The following is a 12,937-nucleotide window of genomic DNA, read 5'->3' as shown; positions in this document are numbered from 1 at the left end:
ATAAAATCAGGAACTTAATATCTGTGTGAACATATCGCTAATAAGCCATATCAAGTTTGTTTACAAAAATCATTAAAAAGGACAACATCATCAGCACAAGGATCTAATTTGTATATGCAAATTCAAAGGTGTACAGGTGCAAAAGGGTAGATACACACAATTTTAAGACTTTCTCATTGCATCTATGAATACTTGCCCTTTCGCATCGATTAAAATCATTATGTATACAGCTGGTAAATCCTGTCTTATGGGTGACAAACACAGACTCATGCATAATTACCCTTTTCCAACAGATCGAATACATTACAGAAAATGGTAGAAGATATTTTATAGGGGTGACAGCCAAGACAAGGTCACGGAGATATGTGCCATTTGGTACAATCTAATGTCAAACTCCAAGCAGCCCATATGAATTTACATCCTTTAAACAATATGCCTTCTAAATGTAATTCATGTACAGCAGGAACCACAGAAAAGGAGTTCAGAGATTAAAACAATCTGGTATCTCAAAGATATATAAATGAAATGATGAGAAATCAAGTAGCACGACATGCTATAGGCAGACTGACCTTGGGAAACAATGATCACTGCTACATATGTGAAGAGTTGCTGTGGTATGGAACTGGACAGATTTGAGCAAGTCAAGGAGGTATGATGGGCAAACATGCAATGATATTCTAGACTAAAAGTGAGGGTATTTGTAGCTGCCCCCCTGTAGACAGCTCTGTTAGTACTCAACAGGGTTCAGGTGCTCTTTCCCACATGGAGGGCTGTCTCCAAGGAGAATGGAGGTAAATATGTAGCCATATTTTTTATGCAGTTTCTGGTCTTTGACTACCATTTGCTCAAGTAGCAGAAAGTAAATCGTAATAACAGACAACAGTGCTTTAAAGTCTTCCAAATATTAAAATATCTCAGCACAGTACCTTTCATTTTCTCTTAGAATTTCTCTTCCTTTTCTCCAGGTGTAGACAGGTTTTGGAGATGCTTTGGGCTTACACTCAATGACAACTTCACCTCCCACTTTGACAAGTGTCACTCTTTTCAAGAGTGTTCTTGAAAAATCTGGGCTCTCAGCTAAAGACAACATAGAGAACAATGAATTATTATGGATGGAAAAAAATAGTTTGGCCTATTTTCTTTCCATGATACATCTGCTTACTGTAACCTTGATCATCAAAGATGGGAAGCTAAATATTTCTTTTCTGAAGTAAAGAAAGCAGCACTATAAGTTTGGATGGATTTATTAAAATTTAATCCATGATTTATATAGGATAAAATGCTAATCTTATATGAACATAACTTGTTGAATTTTGTATACTCTACCACGAAGATCAAGATATAAAACAATCTCAACACCCTATTGAAGATTCTTTTTAAAAATGTATTTCATGTTCAAATGAACTGAAATTTGAAAATTTTGGAGATGCAACAGTGACAGAAACACAAGAAAATACATAAGGCAATTTTCCTCATTATGGATGCTAAAACAGCCCCTCTCTTTGACAGCTACTGCTTCTGATCTGTCACTGAGCATTCTCTGATATGCCTGTGTATATCCATCAGAGAATATGCCAGAATGCCTACATTGTCACCCTCTGTGAGCTTCTCCTTAAAAGCAAAAGCTCTGCTCAGCTCTCCATCACTAATGTCTAATGCGATGTTCATCTTCTGTAGAAGAAATTGCCTGTATTTGGTACAGAAACTTAGAAACCTATGTAATATGCTTACTACTCTTGTTCTAAAAAAAATCCACTATGTTGACACTAGTTATGTAGTAATGACATAGTAATAATATCAAGGCATTGCTGCTTTTCTGAAACAAACATACCATGTCTAGCCAGACAGTTACCAGAATAAATAAGTGAATACATAAGTAAATAAATGATGAGCTGGGCGTGGTGGCACATGTCTTTAATTCCAGTACCCAGGAGGGCAAAGTCAGGTGGATCTCTCTGGGATCGAGGTCAGCCTGGTCAAGTTCTAGATCAGCTGGGGCTGCAAGGGAGGCCCTGTCTTACAAAAACCAAAAAACAAACCAAAACAAAACCCAAGATGCCTTTCTGAAAGAGCTCTGTTTTCTTCTGAGGTAAGTGAATTAACATGGGAGCAGATGGCTTCATCTCTTGGAATCTTATTGCAAATCTCTGACTCCTTGCAATTTACCTCCATGGAATTTAAGATTTCAGATCACGTTAAATATAACATTTAAATCCAAACCATAAATGACTTAAAGAATGACTTAGAATGAGTATGTATACATATGGGTAGGGTAGGGTTGTAGGTTCATTTCTTAAAAGTACTCAAACTGGGGGCACAGACCTTTAATCCCAACACTTGGGAGGCAGAGGCAAGCAGATCTCTGTGAGTTCAAGGCCAGCCTGGTCTACATAGTGAGTTCCAGGTCAGTTGGGGCTACAGGGAGACCCTGTCTCAAAAAGACCAAAAAAAAAAAAAAAAAAAAAAAAGTACTCAAACTATAGTTAGTGATTTTTTTTTGTACTAAGAATTGAATCTGGGGCTTGATGTACGCTAAGCAAATACCATTGAATCATATCCACAGATCTCTTTTCATTTTTTTTTTATAATTTGGAGATAAGTTCTCACTAAATTGCTCAGACATGCTTTGCACTTACTCTGTAAACCAGGCATACCTTGAAATTGTGGTACTTCTTCCCCAGTCTCCAAAGACGTTGGGATTATAGTTCTATACCACCAGGCCTAACTATAACTAGTGATTTAAAAAAAAATCAAAACAAGGTTTAGTAGAAACAAATTGAATCTTATTAAGGGATTCTGTGGTAGAAATATTTTCAGCAATTGCCCAGGAACAAATAAAGGTGAGACGGTTGCTTTGTAATGGGCTCTACAATGTACACACAGGGCTAGTATCACCATGTGAAGATAAAATGAAATGATTCAGGGGACAAATGATTTCTCATTGTGTGTGTACCTTAGACTCATGAAAATGATCCATAATTAAAAAGGAACTGGATAGTGATAAATGCAATTAATAGGTAAGGTACAAATATATCTATTTTGTTATAAATCAATAATGTATTCCCAGTATGGCCTGTAAAGTCACATAAAAAAATAATTGGACTGGGGCTGGAAAGATGACTCAGCAGTTAAAAGCACTGCCTGCTCTTTCAGAGGACTCAGGACCCACATAGCAGACCAAAACCACTTGTAACTCCAGTTCCAGGGGATTCGATGCCTTCTTCTGGCCTCCCTGGGCATTGTACACATGTGGTGCACTTAGATATATGCAGACAAAACACTCAGACACATAAAATAAAAATGAATAATTTTTTAAATCTTTTTGAGACAGGGTCTCCCTGTAGCCCCAAGTGGCCTATAACTTCCCTATATAGACTGGGCCTCAGTCTCACAGAGATCCACCTGCCTCTGCTTCCCAAGTGCTGGTATTAAAGGCATGTACCTCCATGACCAGCAAAAAAATTAATAAATCTTAAAAATTAATTGAGCTTATAGAAATTATAGGATAGAGCTATTCAACATTTATGTAATAATCATATAATGAAAATAATAACTAGTCTAGTAAATGTTAAGCATGATTTAAAAGATGGTATAATCAATACAGAGAATACTACAAAATTTCCTCTCTTTGTCTCTGTCTCCTCTAACCCTTGTGAAAGTGTGTAAAGGTAGCTTGAGGGAAGAGAGATGTTGATGTGCTAAGTTATAAAGTCAGTACAAACTGCAGAAAGACTTAGAACTACGCAATAGTAAAGTATGTGGCCTACCGTGTGTCAGGCTTCAGGGTGACTATGACTTGTGCTTAGTATCACCTTTGTCCCTTGTCTGGCTGTGTTGATATACACTAATGGACTGTGGGTCTAGCTGCTTCTACTTGGTGAAACACACAAACAAGTAAAGCTTTCATGCTCTACTGCCATCATTGTCCCACTTACCAATCTCACATAAGCTATTTTGCTTCGCAGAAAAGAGTTTTGGCAGAGTAGACGCTTTCAAATTATGTAAACACTCAAACTGACACAAAAACATAAAACTAAAAGCAAGTCTTCTAGAAGTTTCTTTAAAAGGGAATTTTAAAAATAATGTTACAAATCTTCCTCATATAAAAACCCCTTCTTACAACTCTGTTTCTATACACATATTTTTATCAGTCTAGGCAGATATTTTTCATCTGTTCAGGAGGAATTCTGCTCCTGCATTCAAAATGAGTTTATATAAATCAAACTGTGCACCACACATGAGTGTATTTGTCAAAAAAACTATATATTGCTTTTACAGGATTTGAAATTGCAGGACAGCAGATTCAACAGAAGGTAGAAAACACATGTGCTTTAAAAGTATTTATAATATATTACTTATGTATATATTAGCTTTTGGGTATCTTAGAGGTAGACCAACTTGAACATCCTTCATTTATAAAATTATAAATCAAATGTTTTCCTGTTGTTTATTCGATTCACTTCTGATTTTATCTAAGCCCACTAATATAAGCTGTAGTGCTTTCTGGGCAGAACTGTCCACACTTCATCAGGTTTTGAATACTGGATCCATTAATGGTTTCTTAATATTCTTCTATTTTGTGATTACCTTGTGCACTTGAGATGCAGTTTGTGGGGGGGATACTTTTTCCTAATGACATCCTTTATTTATTCTGACCCCACAAACACTGGTCCAGGACAGGCTTGAACCAAAACAAAAGGGGCTTGCTGCTCGATTTGACATTCACAGAGGATGGGGTTTTAAGGGGTTTTGGTAAGGGCCTCAGTAGGGCAGTATTAGAACTGAACAAATGCTTACACAAAAACTTAATGCATATGGAAGATGAAGTTTCAGGTTCCTAAAAGTTGAGGAATGACAAAACCAACTGTCAAGTTATCCATACCAGTCTAATAGCAGCTGACAGATTCTTGCACATTTTCATTTGCTAAATCCAAAGATTTAAAGGACAATGTTTCTCATCTGAGATACTAGAGGGCACCAGTCCCTCAGTGTTGAATGCATCATGCCACAGGCCCTTTTTTATGTGGGAAATGCAACGTTTTACTACTTATCAATGACCTGCATGACACTAACTTCATACTATATATAAGCTGGGGAAATCACTATTATCAATCACAATTACCTGTTTTTAATTAATTAAATGACTCAGTCACATGTAAGGGTTTCTGAAGTGGCCAATTAGAACACTTGTAAACAGAAGTTCTCTCACACCTGAGTTAGTATCGTTTCTCTAGAGAAATAATAAAATGACAACTCCTTAATTGAATATGCAGGGCCAACACCACTGGAAGAATCCATGGGTGTGGTATCACTGCATTACTGAGAGGGTAGGGTAATTATACATGCTTGTGCCATCAGACTTGGTCTATAGAAGCATCACCGGGAACATTGCCAGCTGCTGGAGACTTTTGGGAGTTCAGAATTTCATATTATTTTAACCTTTATCTATTATCTTTAACCATTATCTCATTGTTCATAAAAATAAACCTTGAGTAAATATATTCATTCATATCTTTCCACCACTGAGAAGATAATGCTATCATCGAACCATAAAACCTCAAACTTCAGGTTGCCAGGTGGCTGTCTAGAAAGCCTGTCACAGGGTAAGGCTTGGGGGCTGGGGGTTCTTCTTTCTGTGTTTAAAACTGACCTCCCTGATTAGGAATGATATTCCTAATCATGGAGATACTCAACATAACCCGGGAGGAGATGACTTTTCCTCTCCACCTCAACTTGATATAGCACTTCTAATGTCTCTAAGATCTGTATTCTATTTATTTTGTTTGGGGCTGTTTCACTCAATGGCCTATTTGTTTCCTGAGACTGTAACAACCCTTCTAATACAGCATCCCTTGTACTTAGGGGATGATACTCCTTTGGGTGAGGTATCATAAAGCAGAAAAATGTAATATAATATTTGCAATTACAAAGTTGTTTAGGGAATTAAATGAAAAAATACACACATACAAAATGTACTTGTGAAGGTAAGTGTTGTCAACTTGACGGATCTAGAATCATCTGGCAGGCCTGTAGGGGATTAATCTGATTACTGTAATTGATATTGGTAGGCCCTTCTTAACGGTGGATGGATCCTTTCCCTGGACAGGACATCCCAGGCTGTATAAAACTGGGATGGTGAGCTGAGCACCAGCTTCTGCTCTTCACGGCTCTCTGCTGCCTCACTGCAGATGCAAAGTGACCAGCCGTCTCCAGCTCCTAACACTGTAATTTCCCTGCATAGATGGAGTATAACCTGAAACAGTGAGATAGAATTAACCCTTCCTCCACTACTTTGCGCTTATCAGGACATGTTTTATCACAACAATTGAAAAGAAGCTAAGACAGTAAGTATGTAACATAACATTTGTCCCAGAATAGGAACCTTGTATCTCCCTTTCCCCACTGCTATTTCCAATGCTACAATTGCTGCTGTCACCAGCGTCAGTAGACTCCTATCCTGGAAATTTTCTTACAATCAAAGAAATACATTTTTATTTGCAACAAGAAAAAAAAATCTTTATTTAGAAACAATTACATAGCCACAGACAGTTGGAAGAACACAAAGTTCCTGTGTATCCTTTACCCTGTTTCTCTCCATGATTATATCATACTCAAATGTAGCACATAACAGAATAAGGAAACTGACCGACCCTTAATATAAAGCATCTTTTTAGTTCTGTGTCAGTCACATATGTAGATTTGAATGAACAGTACTGAGGTCAAGATGCAAAACTTGTTGCAAAGTTCATCCTCCCCCTCAATAGCTGCATCCTGCCCTCTTGCCTTCCTTAAATTCTGAGAACCTCTAATTTTTTGTGTGTTTGATTTTCCTCATTTTGAGAATATTTTATAAATGTAGAGTCTCATAGTATGTAACCTTTTCCCCCACTGACTATAAAGCTCTTTAAACATCCAGGTTGGTGTAGGCTCAACAGCTTTTCTTTATTGCTGAATAGAGTATCCTAGTATAGATAATAAATGCCACTTTAGGGGCTGGAGAGATTACTCTGCAGTTAAGAACACTGACTACTCTTGCAGATGACACAGGTTTGGTTCCCAGCATGCACACAGTGGCTACCAACTGCTAGTATCTCCAGTTTCAGGAATCTGACATCCTCTTCTGACCTCCATAGGCAATGCACGACACGGGTGCACTTACATACATGCAGGCAATACACTCATACATATTTAAAAAAAGATACACCACCACTTTAATGTAGGCCTTGCAGGCTTTATGGTAACTGTAAAATATTTTTGTGTGTGCAGAGACACCATTTCAAGATCTCTCAATGATTTCTCTGCCAATAAATGGAATCTGGAATAGACTTTTTACCTTTTATGAAGTGTGAAAATCCAAGGATTAATTATATAAATTCAGGAAGAAACTCTTTCTTATTCCAAGGAAAACTCTTTTAAACTCTTTTAAAACTTTTTTAAACTTCTTTTAATGACACCCTTGTTCATACAATAGTTAACATGGTACTTAAGAATCATTCCTATGCTTAGTAGGGTTTTAATAACTAAACTCTGCTAATCGCCTTTGACCAATAATATCTCCATAAAGATGGAAAGACACCTGGGGATACAAACTTGAGCTGATAAACTTGGAAAGATAAGACAATGCATACAATCCTGCAGGAGGGGCTATAAGATTGCTGCAGAGAGGGGAGGAGGCCTAAAAACAGTCAAAATATATCATATGAAACTCTCAAAAATCCAATAAAAATAGAAAAGATGGAAAGACAGTACACGTTTTTCAAACTTTGTAATTACATTGACCTTCTTATATCAGTAAAAGTTAGTGATATTTCATTGTACTTGACACAATATCCTAAATACTTACACAAATACATATCCTTGAACAGGAAAGAAATAAATAGTACCATAATGTTGTACATGATTATAAGTAACTTCATTTAGTGACAGAAATGTTTGCTGAAAGAACAGAAGACATTATCTACAGTGCAGTGATATGAAATGTAAAAATCCAGTGATTAAGAAGGATTAGTAGCTCTTGCTTTTAGCCCTTGTTAGACGACTAACTTTTGTTTTAGACAGGGTTTCATGTAGCACAGGCTGGCCTCAAACTCATTAAGTAGTTGAGGATGATCTTAAAATTCTGATTCATCTGTCTTCATCTGTCTAGTGCTAGGATTACAGGCATGTATGACCATGTCCACTTTATGTGGTGTTGGGGGTACTAGGCAAGGCCTCTATCAACTGAACTATACCCCCAGCCCCCATTAGATCTTTTAGGGTAGCAATATGTATCAAGGATCCATGTTGTAGGCCAGAACTCAGGGATTTGATTCAAAAAAGGAAATTCCTTTCTCATGGTGCTTTATCCAGATACCACACAACAGGACTATCGATTCCATCTTTAAATTCTTAGTTGGTGCATAAGATACTTGACCACGTTGGACCTCAGTTAAATGAAGCAGAATTACTAAAAATTATCATCTGGGCTGTTTTTACTCAGAGATTACCTGTAATGGTGTGATGCTATATGTTCAATATGTCACTCAATAAAACAACACACCAAGGGACTCAGTTTGTGGCACCTGCCAATTTCTGTGATGTAAATATTTTCACTTTTGCTGAATCAAACTACCAACGTGAAGTCACTGAATGAAGAGTTGAGAGGAACTATGAGAATCAGTTCCTGACAGTCTGAGCCAGCTCCAGCACATTAATGGTTTTGTCCACTTTCCTCAAAGCACACATGCAGGGTCTCGTAACAAGGTACACAGGCCTGGGGATTTCAGCTTCCCTGTCTGGTCCCTACGCTGTAGAAGTACCTCTTTTTTTTCCAATTATTTTCTAAGTACTCTCACAAGTGGATCCAGTGATGAAAAGTCAAGAACTTCAACTCTTTCATAGTTCCTTCTGTGGGTTCACTTTATTAAACAAATTTGGTTCTTAGCCTTCATGAATCAAGGTATCATAGCAGTTATAAGAGTTTCAGTTTCCATGGGAACATAACAGCAACACAGAAGATCTGTGTAACACAACAGTGGTTCATCCCTGGATTATCATGAGCTTCAACCAGGCATCAGGAACAGTTGTGCGGGCAAAGAGAGTATATAATTTCTCCTTGACTACGTTCCTTTTCATCCACATTTAAAAGACTATTTGGAGTCACATGTCTTTCTCTAAAGACAAACTAATTTCTTTAGGATGTTATATGAGCCATGGCTTTCTCAGATTAAAAAAATAAGAAAGGCTGGTACTTTGTTGGTGTAAATATTCTATTTCTAATAAAATTTATCTCATAGGACTGATAGAACGCTTATCAATTCTACATTTATGTTGTGCCCTTAGAAAATGAAACTGCGAAGATGGATAACCAGGACTGAGGCGTTTGTACCCACAGAATCATGTTGTCCTAAGACCCACCTGCCTTTCTGAAGCAAAAGTTACCTGTTGTGATGGGTTAGATTGGGGAACAAAGGGATCTACCTCACTGGCATCTCAATTAACTGAGTCTAAGAACCACCTGGAGGAGCTTCGTAAAGTTACACATTCTTGAAACGCCACCGCCATGCGTGCGACCTGGGAATTTAACAATTTAAAAATTTTGCCACTGAACATGTGCACTCTAGAACCATATAAATTAGTACTAGCAGTTAAGTTAGTAAAACCACAGTCTCAGGCTAGACCCCAGAGCAGAAATTAGACTCTGAATTTAACATCTCCAACTCATGTATGCATGAAAGCTTAATAAGTACTACTAAATCTTCCTTTTGTTTTTTTTAAGTATTTTACTTACTATTTTTATTTTATGTGTATGAGTGTATTGCCTGCATGTATGTGAGTGCACCTGTGTCATGCAATGCCATGGAGGTCAGAAGAGAACAGTTCGTGGAGTTAAGGACAGTTTGTAGCCGCCATGTGGGTGCTGGGAATCAAACCCAGGTCCTCTGCAAGAGCAATCAGTGCTCTTAACCACGGAGCCATCTCTCCAGCCCCTAAATCTTCCTTTTGTATTGTGTTAAGAAGCACACAACATGAATTTTATCATCTTAGCTATTTTTAGGTACACATCAATGTTAACTATATGCAGTGTTATTAATAGATCTCTTAATCCTTTCTGATTTTTGAAAAGCTGAATCTTTATATCCACCAATGAACAACTTTCATTTCCACTTCCTAGCTCCATTTCTTCCTCTGCTTTCTGTTACTGTGAGTTTGACTAATCTAGGTGCTTCTCAGGAGTGCGACTGGAGAATCTGTCTTTATGTAATGATCTTATTTCATTAACACGTCGTAAGGTTTATCCTTGTTGGAGCGCACATCAACATCTCTTTAAGGGCAATATCCCACTGTGTGTGTACTGCACTTCACTATCTGTCCGTTTATGCACATTTAGTTTGCTTCCATTTCTTGACTATTATGAATAATGATACAGTGGACATGAACATGCAAATACTTGAGATGTTGTTTTTAATTATTTTGGATATATACCAAGTGGGGGGATTGCTAAGTCTTATGGTAGCTCTATTTTTAATTTTTGGAGGAGACGCTACACTGTTTTCTAGCAGCTGTTACTTTTTCATTCCCACCAACCATGCATAGGGTTCTACTTTACTCAGTTCTGTGTCCCCCAACTGAGCTGTTTTGACAGATTTCAAGGGTTTGAATTTCTCCCTGCTATCACTTGCTATTCTTTCTTTCTCCGTCCCCTCTATTTAGTAGTCCCGTCCTATAGGGTATGAAATCAGATCACATTGCAATTTTGGTTTGTATTTCTTCACTACTTGCATATTTTGCTTACAGATATTTCTATTCAAGTCCTTCGTCTATTTTTAATTGGTTTGCTTGTTATTGGACTTATTAACATTGTGTGTGTGTGCACATTGAATTTGCAGACTGATCTGGGAAGAATGGACATTTATAAAGCACCGAGTCTTCTGATCCACATACATGAGATGCCTTTCTATTTGTAACTTCTTTAGCCTTATTTAGCAACATTATGTACTTTCTGGTACACAAGACTTCACCTCCTTTCTTATTCCTAAACTTTATTCTTCTTGATACTGTCACAAATAGGACTTTTCTCAATTTCCTTTCTGGAGTGGTCACTGTTAGTGCAGAGAACTGTCAGTGATTCTTTTGTGTGTTTTGATTTTGCGACCCAGGTCTTTAAGTGATTTATTAGTTTTAATAAAGTCCTTTTGCTTTTGTAACTGCTTCAGTTTTCTCTGTAAAATCATGTCATCTTCAAACAGATTTTCACTTTCTTCCTTTTCCAATTTGGAGACCTTTGTTTATTATTTATTTATTTATTTATTTATTCATTCATTCATTCATTATTTATTTATTTATTTAATTTGTTTATATTTTTTCTCTTCTAATTGCTCTGTCTAGGACTTCCAGCACTAAAGAATACTGGCTAGGGTGGGTGTCCTTACTTCCTTCCAGTAATAGAAGAGCTTTCACGTTTCCAAAGAGTGTGATGTTGGCAGGCTGCCCATCCTATGTGGCTTTTATTACACTGAGACAGTTTTCTTTTAGCCCTAGTTTGTTGAGTGTTCTTTTATGAAATCTTAAGATTGTGTTGAATTCTGTCAAGTGATTTTCTTCATAGACTGAGATGATATTTGCCCTTTTCCCTTCTGTTCATGTGATATATGACATTGGCAGATACTCATATGAAGAGCCCTCTTTGCATTCCAGATATAAATTCTACTTGGTTCTGGTGGATAATCCTTCATGCTGATGAATTTGGTTAGCTAGCATTATGCAGGGGATTTTTTTGCATCAATATTTATCAGGAACGTGGTTTGAAGTTTTCTCGTGTCTGTCTGCTTATGGTAGCGGGCAGATGCTAAGCTCATAGGATGAATCTGGATAAGTTTCCTCCTCTTAAATTGTGTGGAAGGGTTTGAGAAGAATTGTTGTTAATTTCTCTTTAAATACTTGGTAGGATTCTCTAGTGGCCTCTGGTCCTGGGATTTTCTATGTTGAGAGGGTTTAACTATGGCTTCAGTCTCTGCTACTTATATATTTAGAGTTCCTTCTTCATAACTCAGTCTGGAGAGTTTATATGTATATAGCAGCATATCCGTTTCTTCTAGGACATTCAATTTTTTTTTTTTTAAATTTCTGTGCTACTATATTGGATAGCTTCAGTTGACAACTTGACACACCTGGGTAGAGGGAACCTCAATTGAAGAATTTCTTCCATTGGACTGGTCCGTGGCCATGTCTGTGGAGTTTTTTCTCGATTGTTGAATGACATGGGAGGGCCCAGTGTGTTGTGGGTGGTGTCACCCCTGGGTAGGTGGTCTTGTATTGTATGAGAAAGCAGGCTGGGCCCAGGCCAGAGAGCAAGCCAGTATATAACATTCCTCCATGGTCTGTGCTTTGTCCTTCCCTCTAGGTCCTGATTTACTGCCCTGCTATCCCTCAGTGAGGAACTGTGACCTGGGCAATGACAGATAAAATAATCCCCTTCTTCTCCAAGTTTGTATTGGTCAGAGTGGTTTGTCAAAACAATTTTAGGCAAATTAAGACAGCTATCATTTGCAATTGTCCTTTTTCATATTTTATTTTATTTGAGGCTTGTATTTCTTAGTCTAGAGGACTGTTTGCCAATATTGCTGTTTTTTTTTTCTTTTTTTAATGAACTTCTGGTTTTACTGGTTGTTTTTCCTATTCTTCATTTCATGTGTTTCTGCTCTAATATTTATTATTTTAATGCCTCTGCCTATGTTTTGGTTTAGTTTGTTATTTTTCTGTCTTCTTACATGCAAACCTAGGCTGCTGAGTTGGGAACATTTTAAAAAATCATTTGTCAGTGTTAATTTACCCCTTACTACAACTCCTGCTGTGTTTATAAATCTTGGCACATGTCATGTTTTCACTTTTCTCCAGAAATCTTCTAAGGCCCCTTTGTATCTCTTTCTGAACCGCTGATGAGTCCAGAATTAGCTGT

The 12,937-nt window shown here is 37.4% G+C and overlaps 1 protein-coding gene across 1 annotated transcript in view; it reads right to left on the bottom strand.

The window, feature by feature from the left end:
- The window catches only part of Cntn4 (contactin 4), a 1,122,320-nt gene that overhangs the window by 177,165 nt on the left and 932,218 nt on the right, over positions 1-12,937 (bottom strand). The window contains exon 14 of the mRNA XM_008854554.1: positions 927-1,077. Coding sequence (XP_008852776.1) covers positions 927-1,077 — 151 coding nt within the window. The remainder of the gene's footprint in view (positions 1-926; positions 1,078-12,937) is intronic.

Source organism: Nannospalax galili, unplaced genomic scaffold (assembly GCF_000622305.1).
Source record: "Nannospalax galili isolate Female #2095 unplaced genomic scaffold, S.galili_v1.0 scaffold846, whole genome shotgun sequence".
NCBI lineage: Eukaryota > Metazoa > Chordata > Mammalia > Rodentia > Spalacidae > Nannospalax > Nannospalax galili.
This window is presented reverse-complemented; position numbering and strand designations above follow the sequence as displayed.